Consider the following 14,211-nt stretch of genomic DNA (forward strand, 5'->3'; position numbering starts at 1 on the left):
CTGCCTGATCCTTCCTCTGGAAGCTTCGTCCCAGAGGGGGCAGCCGCCTATATGAGGTATTTGTTGGCCCATACCACGTAGACACCTCCCAGTTAGGCTACACAGGGGTCAGGGACCCACTTGAGGAGACAATCTGTCCATTCTCAGAGATCAAATGCTGTGCTGGAAGAACCACTGCTCTCTTCAAACGTTTAAGTCTGCAGAAATTGTCTCCTGCCTTTTGTTCAGTTATGCCCTGCCTACAGAGGTGGAGTCTAGAGGCAGTAGGCCTTGTTGAGCTACAGTGGGCTTAATTTTCACATCGTAGTACAGCAGCTTTCAACATCTGACCCACATTTCAGTGACTTGCCCAAGAACCAGATGCATTGTGGAATTCTGATACATCTCTTCAAGAGCCCCCAGGTTGTATGCCAAGAATGTTGCAGGACTTTTCCTTCGTTCAGCTAAAGACTGGGTTCTTGTCCGTCCCTCAGCCAGGAAAATTTAGGCTTGGAGACGGTTTAAAGGGTGAATAAAGCTGGGTTTTACTGGGTGAAAAGGCAGGGGAATGAAAGGGAAACAGGGTTCCTCCACAAGGCCAGAGTCCCCTGCTACAGGCTTCCCATCGGCCCTTGGAATTCAGAGCTCTGTTCTTTTTAAAAAACTTATTATTAATATTATTTGGGTCTTGCTGTGTTGCCCAGGCCGGAGTGCAATAGTATGATCATAGCTCGTTATCACATCTAACTCCTGGGCTCAAGTGATCCTCCTGTGTTCACCTCCTGAATAAGGAGCTCTATTCTTAAAGAGATCCTTGACCTGCTTAACCTTAGAAGTGTGTGATTGCCTTAAGTATGTATTTTTCTTTATTCTGCATGTCATGGATTTACTGAGACAAGCTGTGCCTTCCAACATGTGATAGTTTATTATTGAGAGTGAATTACACAAAAAATGAGCAGCATGCAGCAGAATCAGCAGGTTAAATTGTCTTACATTGTGACTTTCATTTATCTGCCTGTCTATCTATCTATCTATCTATCTATCTATCTATCTATCTATCTATCGATTGACAGAGTCTTGCTCTGTCTCCCAGGTTGGAATAAAGTGGCACAATCTCAGCTCACTGCAACCTCTGCCTCCCAGGTTCAAGCAAGTCTCATGCCTCAGCCTCCCCAGTAGTTGGGATTACAGGCACGCATCACCACACCTGGCTTATTTTTTGCATTTGTAGTGTACACGGGTTTTTATCGTGTTGCCCAGGCTGGTTTTGAACCCCTGAGCTCAGGCAATCTGCCCATCTTGGCCTTCCAAACTGCTAGGATTACAGGCATGAGCCATCACGCCTGGTACATTATCCCTTCTATTTAGAACTGCGTTTTAATCATAACTGTACACTGCTCTCAGGCATCCTCACAAGGGCACTTTGCCGAGCAGGAGCACACATAAAAAATCAAATCAAATTGAAATAGAAATAAAAATATTAAAAGCAGAAAGATAGAATTTTAGCTTTAAAAGAATTAAGATAACTATCATTTTGATGACTTAAAACCACTACAATATAATACCTGGCTAGAAATGGCCTATTTTGCTTTGTAACATGCATGATAAACATAGTCTTCCTTTTGAACTTACAAGTTTATGTGTACTTATCCTTCTGCAGGTCCTAATAAAATGTCCAACTAGACCTAGGTGACCCTCTGCTAACTAACAAAAATGGATGTTTATTTGAATATTAGAGGAATGTATGTATCTGTTAGTATGTTCTTTTGTGTATTTTCCTCTTGAAAAGAAATAAACTTTTTTAATGTTTGTTTTTTGCTATAGTTTTGATTGAAATATTACATGGAATGGAATTATTTGTATATAATTATTTATTACGTATATTTTATTACTTTGTTTAAATTACAGGTTTTAGTTAAATTTCTAAGTTTTAGTATCTTAAGCAGATCTTAAAATATTATTTGCTGAGTGGATTTTAAATAAACATCACAGTCTAATACATAGCTGTTCCTATTTGTAGGGCTATAATTTTAATATGGGCCATATGGTGGGGGTCTTAACTTTTTGTCCAGAGAACGTGACATATGTCTCACTAAAATAGTGACATCTATTCACTTCTATTCACTTTATCTGGGTTAATGGCACCACCATTCATCTAGACTGCCTGGAGTTGCCTTCACTTTTCAGTTTCCAACTCAGATGTCATCCTCAAGGCCCTTCTCTGTAAAGGTTTTACACCTCCAGGCAGAATTAGTTACTCCTTCCTTTGTGTTACCATGGCACTTTTAAAAAAATGTAACTCTCTAAACACTTAAATTGATGGTCACATATTATTTGTTTCAAGGAATTTATTTTATGTGTTGCTAAATCCATCTAAACTGTTGTCTTTGGAATGATACTTCCTTGCATGATTGTAAGCTAAAAATCAACTTTGGGGAACTTAAATATTAAAATCTATTTAGTGAATTCAATAAAATCGATTTCTTATGTTTTCAATCTGAAAGGCTAAATGGGGTTGAATATGTGATTTTAAATGGGTAAAATAAAATAAGTAGATATTTTATATTTCCAAATTGTAAAGATATATAATAAATGTTGATAAAAATACCTTTAGGTGTTACTAAAATGCCATGGGTGCTTCTGGCTTTCATGTTATGTAAAGTAAACAGTCAGTCAAAGGAATTTTAATAAAATAATTTATTAATAATCATTATTTGTTATCATTATTTTTAGTCATTATTAACATAATAAAAAGATGTCTCGTCTAAAAATATAATATTTTCAGGATAAAATTATAGTGAAGCGCTATAGTAAATTATTTAACTTATAGAATCAATTGATAATTTTTTCTTAAAAATGAAAAATAAATGTTAACTACTTTTACTTTTTAAAAAGCAAGAGAATTATATATTAATATATAACATATGCAATAAAATAAATAATGTAATAACATATAATCATAACATTATGATTACTTTGTTCTGTTTAAGCACAGAACTCATACAATGTACTAAAAAGTAGTTTTTCACCATAATCTCAAGCTGTAATAACTGTTAACATTTTTAAACAATGTAGTCATATGGTCTAAATCATCTAGTCATTTCTTTTTCACTCTACCTCCTAAAAATGAAGCCATAAAAATATAAAGGAGACAAAAGAGAAAGGAACAGGGGAAAATATTGTACCCATGCCACACATTTCGACAGGCAAAATTACAGGAGATAGAAGTTGGTAATTGTTAGCCTAATTAATGAGCCAATTTCCTATATTCTCTGTTTTGGACAGCCTGTGGAGAGTAAGTGGATCTCTTCATCTTGTGAAATCATTGCTTTTCGCAAAGCATTATTGAATCCAGTTACTTCAAGACAATTTCAACGTTTTGTGGCTCTAAAAGGAGATTTATTGGAAAATGGTTTACTCTTTTGGCAAGAAGTACAAAAATATAAGGTATTGTATTGGGAGCTGGAGAAAACCACCTGTTTTGAGGAGGAAATGCATTAAAATGTCAGATTTTCAACTAACTTTATGCACAAGATTTGTATAAGATATCCTAATTTTGCCATCTTTTTCCTACCAGTATATAAATATTGAGATGTTTATGTCTAATCTCTAGATACATTTATTATTATACAGTGAAGAATAAGAGTGAGCCCTGGAATGATAATACAGGTTGGGCATTCCAAGTCTGAAAATCTGAAACCTGAAATGCTCCAAAATCTGAAACTTTTTGAGTGCCAACATGATACTTAAAGTAAATGCTCCTTGGAGTATTTCAGATTTTTTATTTTTGGATTTGGAATGCTCAACCAGTAGGTATAATACAAATATTCCAAAACTAAAAATGAATCCAAAATCTAAAACACTTCTGGTCCCAAGCATTTTAGGTAAGGGATGCTCAACCTGTATTAGGTTTTTTCCAGATATTAACGTACATATGATTTAATGAGAACCTTCCTGAAGAGAGTTTTAACTATATTTCTACACATCAATCATCTCTAAATGTATTGTACATATTTTTTCCTAACAGTATCTATATTTGGTGTATCCATACAACTAAAATCTCTTTGTAAGAATCCCTCCAGCCATATTTACAGTAATAGTAATCAAAGATACTGGATTATGGATAAATAAACCAATAGAGAAGAGAAAGGAATTAGAAAGAATTAGAGATGAAAAAGAACAGCCAAATTCTTAACAAAATAAGTAAAAGAGAAATGGTTAGGTACAAAGGCAGTTTATTTTCAGGGTTAAGTGTTGAGTGTAATCATACATAATCTTCACATTGAAGAGGAGGAAGGAACTTTCCCTGTTGTGTTGTCTAGACTTGAATAAAGAAATGTCTAGAAATACTGAAAGGTATTTTAGTCTTTGCTTAAATGCTCCCAGAGGTAGCAGGCTCATTTCCTTGCAAGCAGTCTATTCCATCCCATTGTAAACATGGGGAATAAAAATTAACAATTTAGGAGTATAATGCTTTCAAATGGCCTATGTACTATGTACTATCTGACACTAATACAGTTGCTTAACATATAGTTAGTAGTTGCTCAATAAAGTTTATTTCTAAGTTTTTTCAACATACAGTAAAACTGTTTTCTACCCTTTTCTGTTATCAACAGTTTTTGTACTATTCTCAGCTGAGACTGTAACATTAAAAAACAAAATTTTTGAGACAGGGTCTCACTTTGTTGCCCAGACTGGAGTACAGTAGCACAATGACAGCTCACTGCAGCCTTGACCTCCTGGGCTCAAGTGATCTTCCCACCTCAGCCCCCCAAGTAGCTGGGAGTACAGGCATGCACCACCATGCCTGGCTAATTTTGAATTTTTTTGTAGAGATGGGGTCTCCCTGTGATGCCCAGGCTGGTAAAAAAAATTTTTGAGAGAAGCTTTTTCACAGTCTTTCACATGAGCAATATTAAAATAACTTTTTTGGGAATTAGAAAGGAGGTAGAATGTGTTTTCCTCAATAGGTAATTTTTTCTTATGGGTGGGCAGAACTATCTTTAACCTAATGTAAATATGAACAAGCCTAACCCTGCTAGGACAAGAGGTAATGAGATAAACTTTGTAAAATAGGTATTTTAAAAAACCAGCTATAGACTTATACACAGTGAACCCTTAGTTTTATGACTTTCTCCTTTAAGGCCTCCATTTAAATTTTGGTCTCCATTTTAATGTCTTTTCTACAATATAGCATGAGAGACTTACAATACTAGGTAGCTATTAAAAAGCAAGCTATCGGAGTAAATTTGTTTATATAACAAACATTTACTAAGTATCGAATGTGCCAGGCATTATGCTAGATTGTAGGCATAAAAAGGTGAATACAACACACTGCCCTCTTTCAGGCAGGAAAACATCCATGAGAACAAATATTAGGAAGTAATGTTGACTCTTATCCTTGTTCTGACTAGGTATAGTTTTAGGGCAGAGGAGAGAATGATGAGGTCGGGGGACAATAGATCAGTGAAGTCTCAGCAAGAGTGATGATACTTGCATTGGGCTGTGAGGGATTTTGCCAGCTGGAAGGCGTTTATTCCACTTGATAAAGTCTAACCAAGCTAACTCTTATAAGGCTTACTCTTATTAAGTGTTTACTATGTGCCAGATATTGTCTTAATGCTTTTCATGTAATAATGAATTTATTCTTCACAAGAATCCCATGAGGTCACAGATGAAACTAATGCACAGAAAGGCTAAGAAATTCCCGACATCACACAGCTAATTAACTGGTAGAGCTAGACTTTGAATCAGGTCATTCTATTGCTAAAGCCCATGCCCTTAACCACTAAGCTGTGCTGCTTCTCAGTATTGATTGTGGTAATATACAAAGAGATGGCTGGAGCAATCTTAGTCAAACATTTCTCTGGATTGTGAAAAGTTGGAAAGAACCAGTTGTACAACAAGGACATTGGTTACTAAATTATGATGTATCTATATAGTAGAACATTCTCTACCCATTAAAAATGTTCTAGGAGAATAATCAATGATGGGAAAAGATGTTCTGCTCATTGATCTTTTTTAAAAACTAGCTACTAAAAATCAGTATGGTTTAATCTAAAGTGTGTGCGTGTGTGTGTTTGTGTCTATAAAGAAAAGACTGGAAGGATTTATTTATCCAACAAATATTTATTAAGCACCTACCAAGGGCCAGGCCAAATCCTGAGGATACAACTGTGATCAAAACAGTCTACCCTGTTAGAGCTTACAATGTCAGAGGAAGGACAGATGAGTGGTAGACAAGACAATTATAAGAGTGTGATTAGTGCAACAAGGGAAGAAGCACGGTATGCTATGGGAGTACCTGAGATGGACGTCTCTCCTGGACTGAGAGTCACAGAAAGCTTACTAGAGGAAAGTATGCTTAAACTGAGACCTTAATAATAGGTGAGAGTTAACTAAGCTAATGGCACAACAGGGCAGAACAATTAGAAAAAAAAAATCAGTTGTAATTATGTCCAAATGCTCAAAATTATAATTGTGTAGCTTCACAAATTTGTTTTATTTCATGAGCCTTATATTCCATAGTTAGAAGGCTAATTGAATAACATAAAATAGGCTTTTTCTTTTTTTTTCTTTTTTTTGAGACACCATCTTACTCTGTTGCCCAGAGTAAGAGTGCAGTGGTGTGATCATGGCCCACTGCAGTGTCGACCTCCCTGGGCTCAGGTAATCCTCCCACCTCAGCCTCCCCAGTAGCTGGGACTACAGGCATGCACCACCACACCCAGCTAATATTATGTATATTTTTATAGAGATAGAGTTTCACCATGTTGCCCAGGATAGTCTGCAACTCCTGGGCTCAAGCCATGTGCTCGCCTCGGCCTCCCAAATTCTTGGGATTACAGGCATAAGCCACTACACCTGACCTAAATAGGCTTTATTGTAAGGTGATGCTAAATTGAGTATGAAGTGCTAATTGTCACAATGTAACATTATATTAAGTTTTTTTCACACTTACACCAAATTATATATAAAGTTTTACATGAAAGACATCAGAATTTTTATTTCTTTCATAATATCCATAGGAGAGCTATAGCCCAGCATATACTGGGTACTTAATAAATGTTGGTTCATTTCTGGGCCTAAAGTGAGAAGTTTCCAAGTTGTTTGCTTTCTGATGATTTGGAAAACAATGTCTTTGACAGAGAAATGCCATAATTCAAGAGAAATTACCTCTTTATTAAAAAAAAAAAATGATAGTCCTATACCTGTGACTTTAAAACTAGCTCATTTTGGGCAAAGGACATGAACAGATACTTCTCAAAAGGTGTATAAATGACCAATCAAGAAACATACGAAGAAATGCTCAGCATCACTAATCATCAGAGAAATGCAAATCAAAACCACAGAGAGATACCATCTCACACCAATGAGAATGGCTATTATTAAACAGTCAGAAAACAACAGCTGCTTGGTGAGGCTGCAGAGAAAAGGGGGCACTTACACACTATTGGTGGGAATGTAAATTAGTCCAGCCATGTGAAAAGCAGTCTGGAGATTTCTCAAAGAAATTGAAACACAGCTACCATTTGACTCAGCCATCCCATTACTGTATGTATACCCCAAGGAGAATAAATAATTCTGCCAAAAAGATAAATGTACATATATGTTCATCACTGCACTATTCACAGTAGAAAAGACATGCAATCAACCCAGGTGCCCATCAGTAGTAGACTGGATAAAGAACATGTGGTACATATACACCATGGAATACTACATAGCCATAAAAAATGAAATCATATCCTTTGCAGCAGTGTGGGTGGAGCTGGAGGCCATTATCCTAAGAGAATTAGTGCAGGAAAAGAAAACCAAAAACCACATGTTCTCACTTATAAGTGTGAGCTAAACATTGGGCACACATGGACATAAATATGGGAATAATAGACACCACTGACTACTAGAAGGGGTAGTGAGGGGAGGGTGGGTTGAAAACCTACCTGTTGGGTACTACGTTCACTACCTAAGTGACAGGATCAGTACCCCAAACCTCAGCATCATGCAATATTCCCATGTAACTAACTTGCACATGTACCCCCTGTGTCTAAAATAAATGTTGACAATTTTTTAAATGGCACATTTTAATGTATGATCATTAATTTTAGGTTATCTATAAAGAGAATAATGCGATAGGGTAACTACACAGCATGGATAATAAAAGACATAGAATGGCACACCTGTTGACAACCAGCATGCCCACTACCCTTTTTGAGCCTAAATCACCTTGGTGTAGAAGCAGGACTGGACAGGAAAGCTTTTATATCCACCTGTAGGCAGAGTTAGGTGCCTATTCTCAGTGTTCTCCTAGGATACTATGTATACCTCTATCATAACATGTATTAACTATCCAGAATTGGAGTAATGTGTTCTCACACTTCTCCAGTGAAGATTGAACCTTAAAAGGGTAGGGCCTCAGCTCAGTGTCTAGTATATAACAGGCCCTCATTATATGGTTGTTAAATGAGTCAAAGTAGATACTAATGTCATTCCTTTGCCTAGAGGAACAAGTGATCAGGATTATATGAAATCTGTATTTATGTCATGTACATGTATCAAAGTCTTAGGTTCCTCAAATCCAAGAGAAAGAAAATCTATAATTTTTTAAAGACAGCCTTGAAATATATCACTGCCTTCTTGACCTAAAGTTGAAATGTATATATTAGTTGAAACATGTATTGATACAGTTCTATTAAGTGTTCTAATAGTTCATTAATTATATACCATTCTATCTTTCCTTATTCTGATCAGGACTTGTGCCATTCTCATTGTGATGAGTCTGTCATTCAGAAGAAGATTACGACTATTATCAACTGCTTTATTAATTCCAGTATTCCACCAGCTTTACAAATTGACATTCCAGTAGAGCAAGCCCAAAAGATTATTGAACACCGGAAGGAGTTAGGACCATATGTATTTAGAGAGGCACAGGTAAGAGATCAGGGCATGTGGCTAAGCATATTTTAAAATAGATTGACAATCCTTTTAAAGATAGATAACCTTTTGGGCCAGGCGTGGTGGCTCATGCCTGTAATCCCAGCACTTTGGGAGGCTGAGGCAGGCAAATTGAGCTCAGGAGTTGCCAGCCTGGGCAACATAGCAAAACCCCGTCTCTTAAAAAAAAAAAAAAAAAAGTAAATAAAAATTAAAAAGATAAATATCCTTTTAAAGCTTGTACATTATTCATATTTGACAAGGTTCCAGTCCTCCCAATACTGGGACTTATTCTATTTAATTTAAATAATCTTTGCATATGTGACTGAAATATAAAAAGCTAGTAACTTAAATGCAATTTTTTTCATGATCATTTACAGTAAATAAAATTAAATATTACCTTTTGGCTTTCCACGGTTACCATTTTTGTTTTTAACTTGTTAAATTCCAGCTAATTCCTCCTTTCTTTTCCAACATTCATATTTCCTTTTAAAATATCTGCTACCACAAAAATGTGTAAAATAGGTGTGTCCCAAGATTTGTGTATTTTTAAAGATTAGAATATTCACAAAGCTCGTAAAATAAGTGAGAGGAGATTTAAGTACTCTACCAACATAAAGTATACAAACTCATGAAAGGAAAATTGTGCCTGTTAACCTGCTCAAGTTACTTCTTTTTAAGATAAATAATAGAAAACAGTGACTTGGTGAACATAATTTATTTGCATTTTAAAAAGCCTTTTAGTGATGCTGTTCCTAAAAAATGATTAAGAAAAATAAATTATAATAGGGGTAATAGGGAAGGCCATGTCATGAATGAAGTGATATGAAACAGAGATTTAGGGTATTATTGCCCTTGAGCATGGTAAAAGGCGATTATTCTTACATTCATTTGTGAGCCAGCTGTGTTCTAAGTCATCCAAGGAACCAAAAGTGGACTCACAATCCAAATTATGCATTAAAATAGGCAGAAATATAGAGGAATGATTGAGGACGTGCTATAGAGAAATGTTGAAAACATGGTGTCAGAATGGTAACATCTGTTAATGAAAAGATCTTAGAGATAGCTTAGCCTAGCCTGGGTTTCCTAGTAACTAGGCCAGAACTTATCCATTGACATCAAAGGCCTTGAGTCTGACGGTAAATGTCTGGAGCTGCCAATACCGGTCAGTTCTGATATACTCTTCAAGGATTGTAACCAAATAATTTTATTGGAGTCCTCTAGCCTATGACTTCTACCTGATTTTCTAAAAGGGAGTCCTACTAGATATATCTTAAATATGGACATTAGAGCATCTGAAAATAAATAATCTTTATTTAGGGGCCTCATCCCACTGAATCTGTTGTTATTCCTCTTTTCCCAAGGAAGTTTAGAGAATGGCATTGCCGTCTACCCCAGGATACAAGCCACAGATCTGATTGGCCATCTCCATGTCTTCCCTCTCCATTTCCTTACCTCCATATCTAATCCATTCCTAAAAGTTTCCTAGTTGTCTCCTCGTTATCTGTCATTCTGTCCACACCTCCACTCACCTACCTCATTTTAGATCTGCAACATGACTCATAATGTATTACAGAAACTCCCTGCCTCTGGGTTCTCACCAAACCATCCAACTAAGGGTAGACAGAGCAATCCTTTTTTAATGTGTATCTGATCATGTCACTTCTCTGCTTAAAATATTTCAATTCCAGTCAAGCACACTGGCTCACATCTGTAAGTAATCCCAGCACTTTGGGAAGCCAAGGCAGGAGGATTGCTTGAGGCCTGGAGTTCAAGACCAGCCTGGGCAATATAGTGAGATCCTATCTCTACAAATAATAATTTAAAAAATATTTCAGATACTTCCCACTGCCCTCAGAATGAAGTCCATACTCCTAGATATCTCTCTAGCTACATCTTTTACCACTCCCTGCCATCTCTGCCCTAGTCTAATTGAAATAATTATAGTTTCATAAGTGGCCCTTACTGCTTTCTCTTCTGAGTTTTTTGCAGTATCATCTTTTCTTCGTTGTTTTCACTCCTGTCGCAACACTTATCACACCAAATTGAAAGTGATTATTCTCATGTAGACTTTCCCATTATATTGTAACCTCTTTGAGGGCAGGGAATGGTTCTTATTTATCTTTGCAGTTCAAATGCCAGGCATAGAGGAGACATTTTTTGGACACATAAATGAATGATGTGAGAAGAAATATATCATGACAGAAAGGAGTAAGATCAAATTAGAAATGAGAGCAAAGTTGAGCAGAAGGGCTGAATAGTAAATTTAAAACTGCTGACAGTTTTAGCATTGGTATCAGTGTAGCCTCTGTCTATCCCTCACTCCCACTATCAATAACCTCAAAGTTTGCATCACCCAGTCAAATTTTTGCTGGCCCCTTTTGCTCATACTAAAGCCATTATTTATTTACTGGCAGTGAGTAAAGTAGCTCTATGTTTATTAAAACATTTTCTTATCCAGAATTTGGTTATCTTTTAAGATTACAAAGGTACAGGGTAATTTTAATTAACAATATATATTAACCTACAATCTCAATTGCAACTTTTAACAATAGAGTGGTTTTATGTCCTAATTGGGTGACTTTTACTAGAAAGCCTTCAAAATGGAAATATATATATTCAAGAACTGGGAGTGACTCAGGTTTTAGAAAGATAACTGAGAAGTACGACTAATAGAGGAGGAGGAGTATTTAAGCTTCAGTTCATAATAAAAACTGCCATGATCCCTTAACATTGGAACAGGAGATTACTTAATTAAGTGTATGGCAGGTAAATGTAAATGAAAGTGTCTTAAAAACCTGCGTTTCATCAAATAAAGTATCTCTAGATTTTACATTTACACTCCCAAGAGGCTACAGAATTCAATAACAAAACTGTATTTTAAAAGGAGCGAATAATTTTAGTATTACTAATAACATTCATGTATGGAAAAGAGGAGTAATGAAATATGCCATTTCAGGTCTCTTGATCACTGCAGCATTTACTTTTTGAAGATTCCTCTTTTCCCCTATGAGTTGGCTTGGAGCCTAATGGGATGGTTCATTTTTTTCCAGGGCATTAGGTAAAGGCCATTCCTAGCAATAAGATGTTGAACTTGATCTTATGTGGCAAGTCCTACCTTCTTGAAGTAATGTATACCTCTGGAACTAATGGAAAAACTTGGCATGAGAATTAGAGCAACTATTCTTATCTCTATAAATATCACAATTAATCACTTAAAGTGTCCTTATAGAAAGCATTTGTCCAGGATACCGTTCTGCTTTTTAAATGTTACTTTTCTTGCTCTCACATAAAAGTAAGAGATTATATCATTTAAAAGTTACTCAAGATTTATTCTTAGATCTTCAGCTTTGTTTAAGAGCTTTTCCAGAGGCAAAATGGTATTTCCTTTCTCTAAAAGAAAGAAAAGAGGGAAGGGGTAGTTTCCTTGATGAACTGGATATTTGGAATACTTGCATAAAACAGCAGAGTGTATGGCAGATCAACTAGTATATGTTTTAAAAGAAAACATAAATTTCTTATTTTAAAAGACCTAATGGATTCTTTGTTAATACAATCAATTGGTTAGGGAAACATAAAGAATAAAGTGACTTTTAAGTGTATTTAGTGTATGTTTTTTTTTTTAAAGAAAGACTTCTCATTGGTAATAAAAACCATTGATGATAAGCATGTGCTGAGCAAAACTATACCAAGATGTCTGGAGACAATAAGTTGGAGCAAACATGGTATATATTAAAGATAGAACAGTTCATCTGTTATTATGGTGAATAGCTTAAATTGGTACATTTGTATAAAATTGTAATCTGAGACTTTTTTTATACAGATGACAATTTTTGGGGTCCTGTTTAAATTCTGGCCTCAGTTCTGTGAGTTTAGGAAGAATTTAACAGATGAAAATATTATGAGTGTTTTAGAAAGAAGACAAGAATATAATAAGCAGAAAAAAAAATTGGCAGTCCTAGAAGACGAAAAATCTGGAAAGGTGAGACAAGACTCATTTTGGGTTTTATCAGATTTTTAAAAGGTATGTGTGTAAATTATAGAATAATTTTGTCTGGGGATATATAGAGAGAAGTTATGGAATACAGATATTAGTGGATTTTAAACCTTCAGTCAGAAGCTTCAGACTTTTGGAATTCCTGTAAATTCATTTCAAATGTCATCTCTTCTAAGTGAAGGCTTCCTTGACTTTCTGTGGCAACACAAGCAACTTGCATCCGCTGCAATAACGTTCCTCCCGCTTGTAGAACATGCTTTATATAGTCCTGTGATTAAGTTTTTACGTCTGTCACCTTCATTGGACTAAGATCCTCAGTGATAGTATCTGCCTTATTCATCCATGTTTTATAAGCCCTTACACTAGTGTCCAGCACATGCTTAATTATTAATAATTGTTTATTGAACAAATCAGGAAATGAATGAACAAATATTATGTACTGGCAGGGGCAACATTTTCAGTGTTAAAATTACAGAATAGGCTGGGCACGGTGCCTCACGCTTGTAATCCCAGCACTTTGGGAGGCCAAGGCGGGCAGATTACCTGAGCTCAGAAGTTCTCAACCAGCCTGGGCAACACAGTGAAACCCCATCTCTACTAAAATACAAAAAAAAAAAAAAAAAAAAAATTAGCTGGGCGTGGCAGCGTGCGCCTGCAGCCCCAGCTACTTGGAAGGCTGAGGCAGGAGAATTGCTTGTACTCGGGAGGCAGAGGTTGCAGTGAGCCAAGATTATGCCCCTGCACTCCAGCCTGGGTGACAGAGGGAGATTCTGTCTAAAAAAAAAAAAAAAAATTACAGAATGATACATTGTGAAATGTGTAAATGAGTCACAAATTGGCCAGCTTCCCTCTTTGTCTACTATCTATTCATTCATTCATTCATTCATTCATTGTTCTCTTTCTCTTTTTATATTTATCCGTTTTAATTAAGAAGGGGTAATTGCTCCCAAATAACATGTTTCATCTTATTTATAAGCTTATGTCTATTTTATTTTTAAAAATAAATGTAAAAGACACCAAAAGACACAAAAGTAATATAATGAACACTCACATTTATTTGTGTAGGCCAAAATAAACACTTTTAACATTTTGCCTTATTTTTCTTTTTCCCATTAGAAATAAAACATTGCAAATAGAGTAAGATCTAGTAACCTCAGCCCTGAGTTCTATAACCCTCCCTATACCTAGGAGCAATCATTAAGTTTGGGATATATTTGTCCAGCTCTTTTTAAAAACAGTGTTTCATGCATATGGATGATTTCATAAACAATACAGAATACTATTTTTTATGTATTTTAACTTAC

The 14,211-nt window shown here is 35.7% G+C and overlaps 1 protein-coding gene across 1 annotated transcript in view; it reads left to right on the forward strand.

Annotated features, from left to right (window-relative positions):
* LOC111520891 (regulator of G-protein signaling 22) overlaps positions 1-12,872 on the forward strand; it is a 110,681-nt gene extending 97,809 nt beyond the window's left edge. The window contains 4 exon segments of the mRNA XM_031935957.1: positions 3,265-3,426; positions 8,728-8,907; positions 12,734-12,850; positions 12,852-12,872. Coding sequence (XP_031791817.1) covers positions 3,265-3,426; positions 8,728-8,907; positions 12,734-12,850; positions 12,852-12,872 — 480 coding nt within the window.
* Positions 12,873-14,211: the final 1,339 nt, after the last annotated feature.

This window comes from Piliocolobus tephrosceles, chromosome 7 (assembly GCF_002776525.5).
Source record: "Piliocolobus tephrosceles isolate RC106 chromosome 7, ASM277652v3, whole genome shotgun sequence".
Lineage (NCBI taxonomy): Eukaryota > Metazoa > Chordata > Mammalia > Primates > Cercopithecidae > Piliocolobus > Piliocolobus tephrosceles.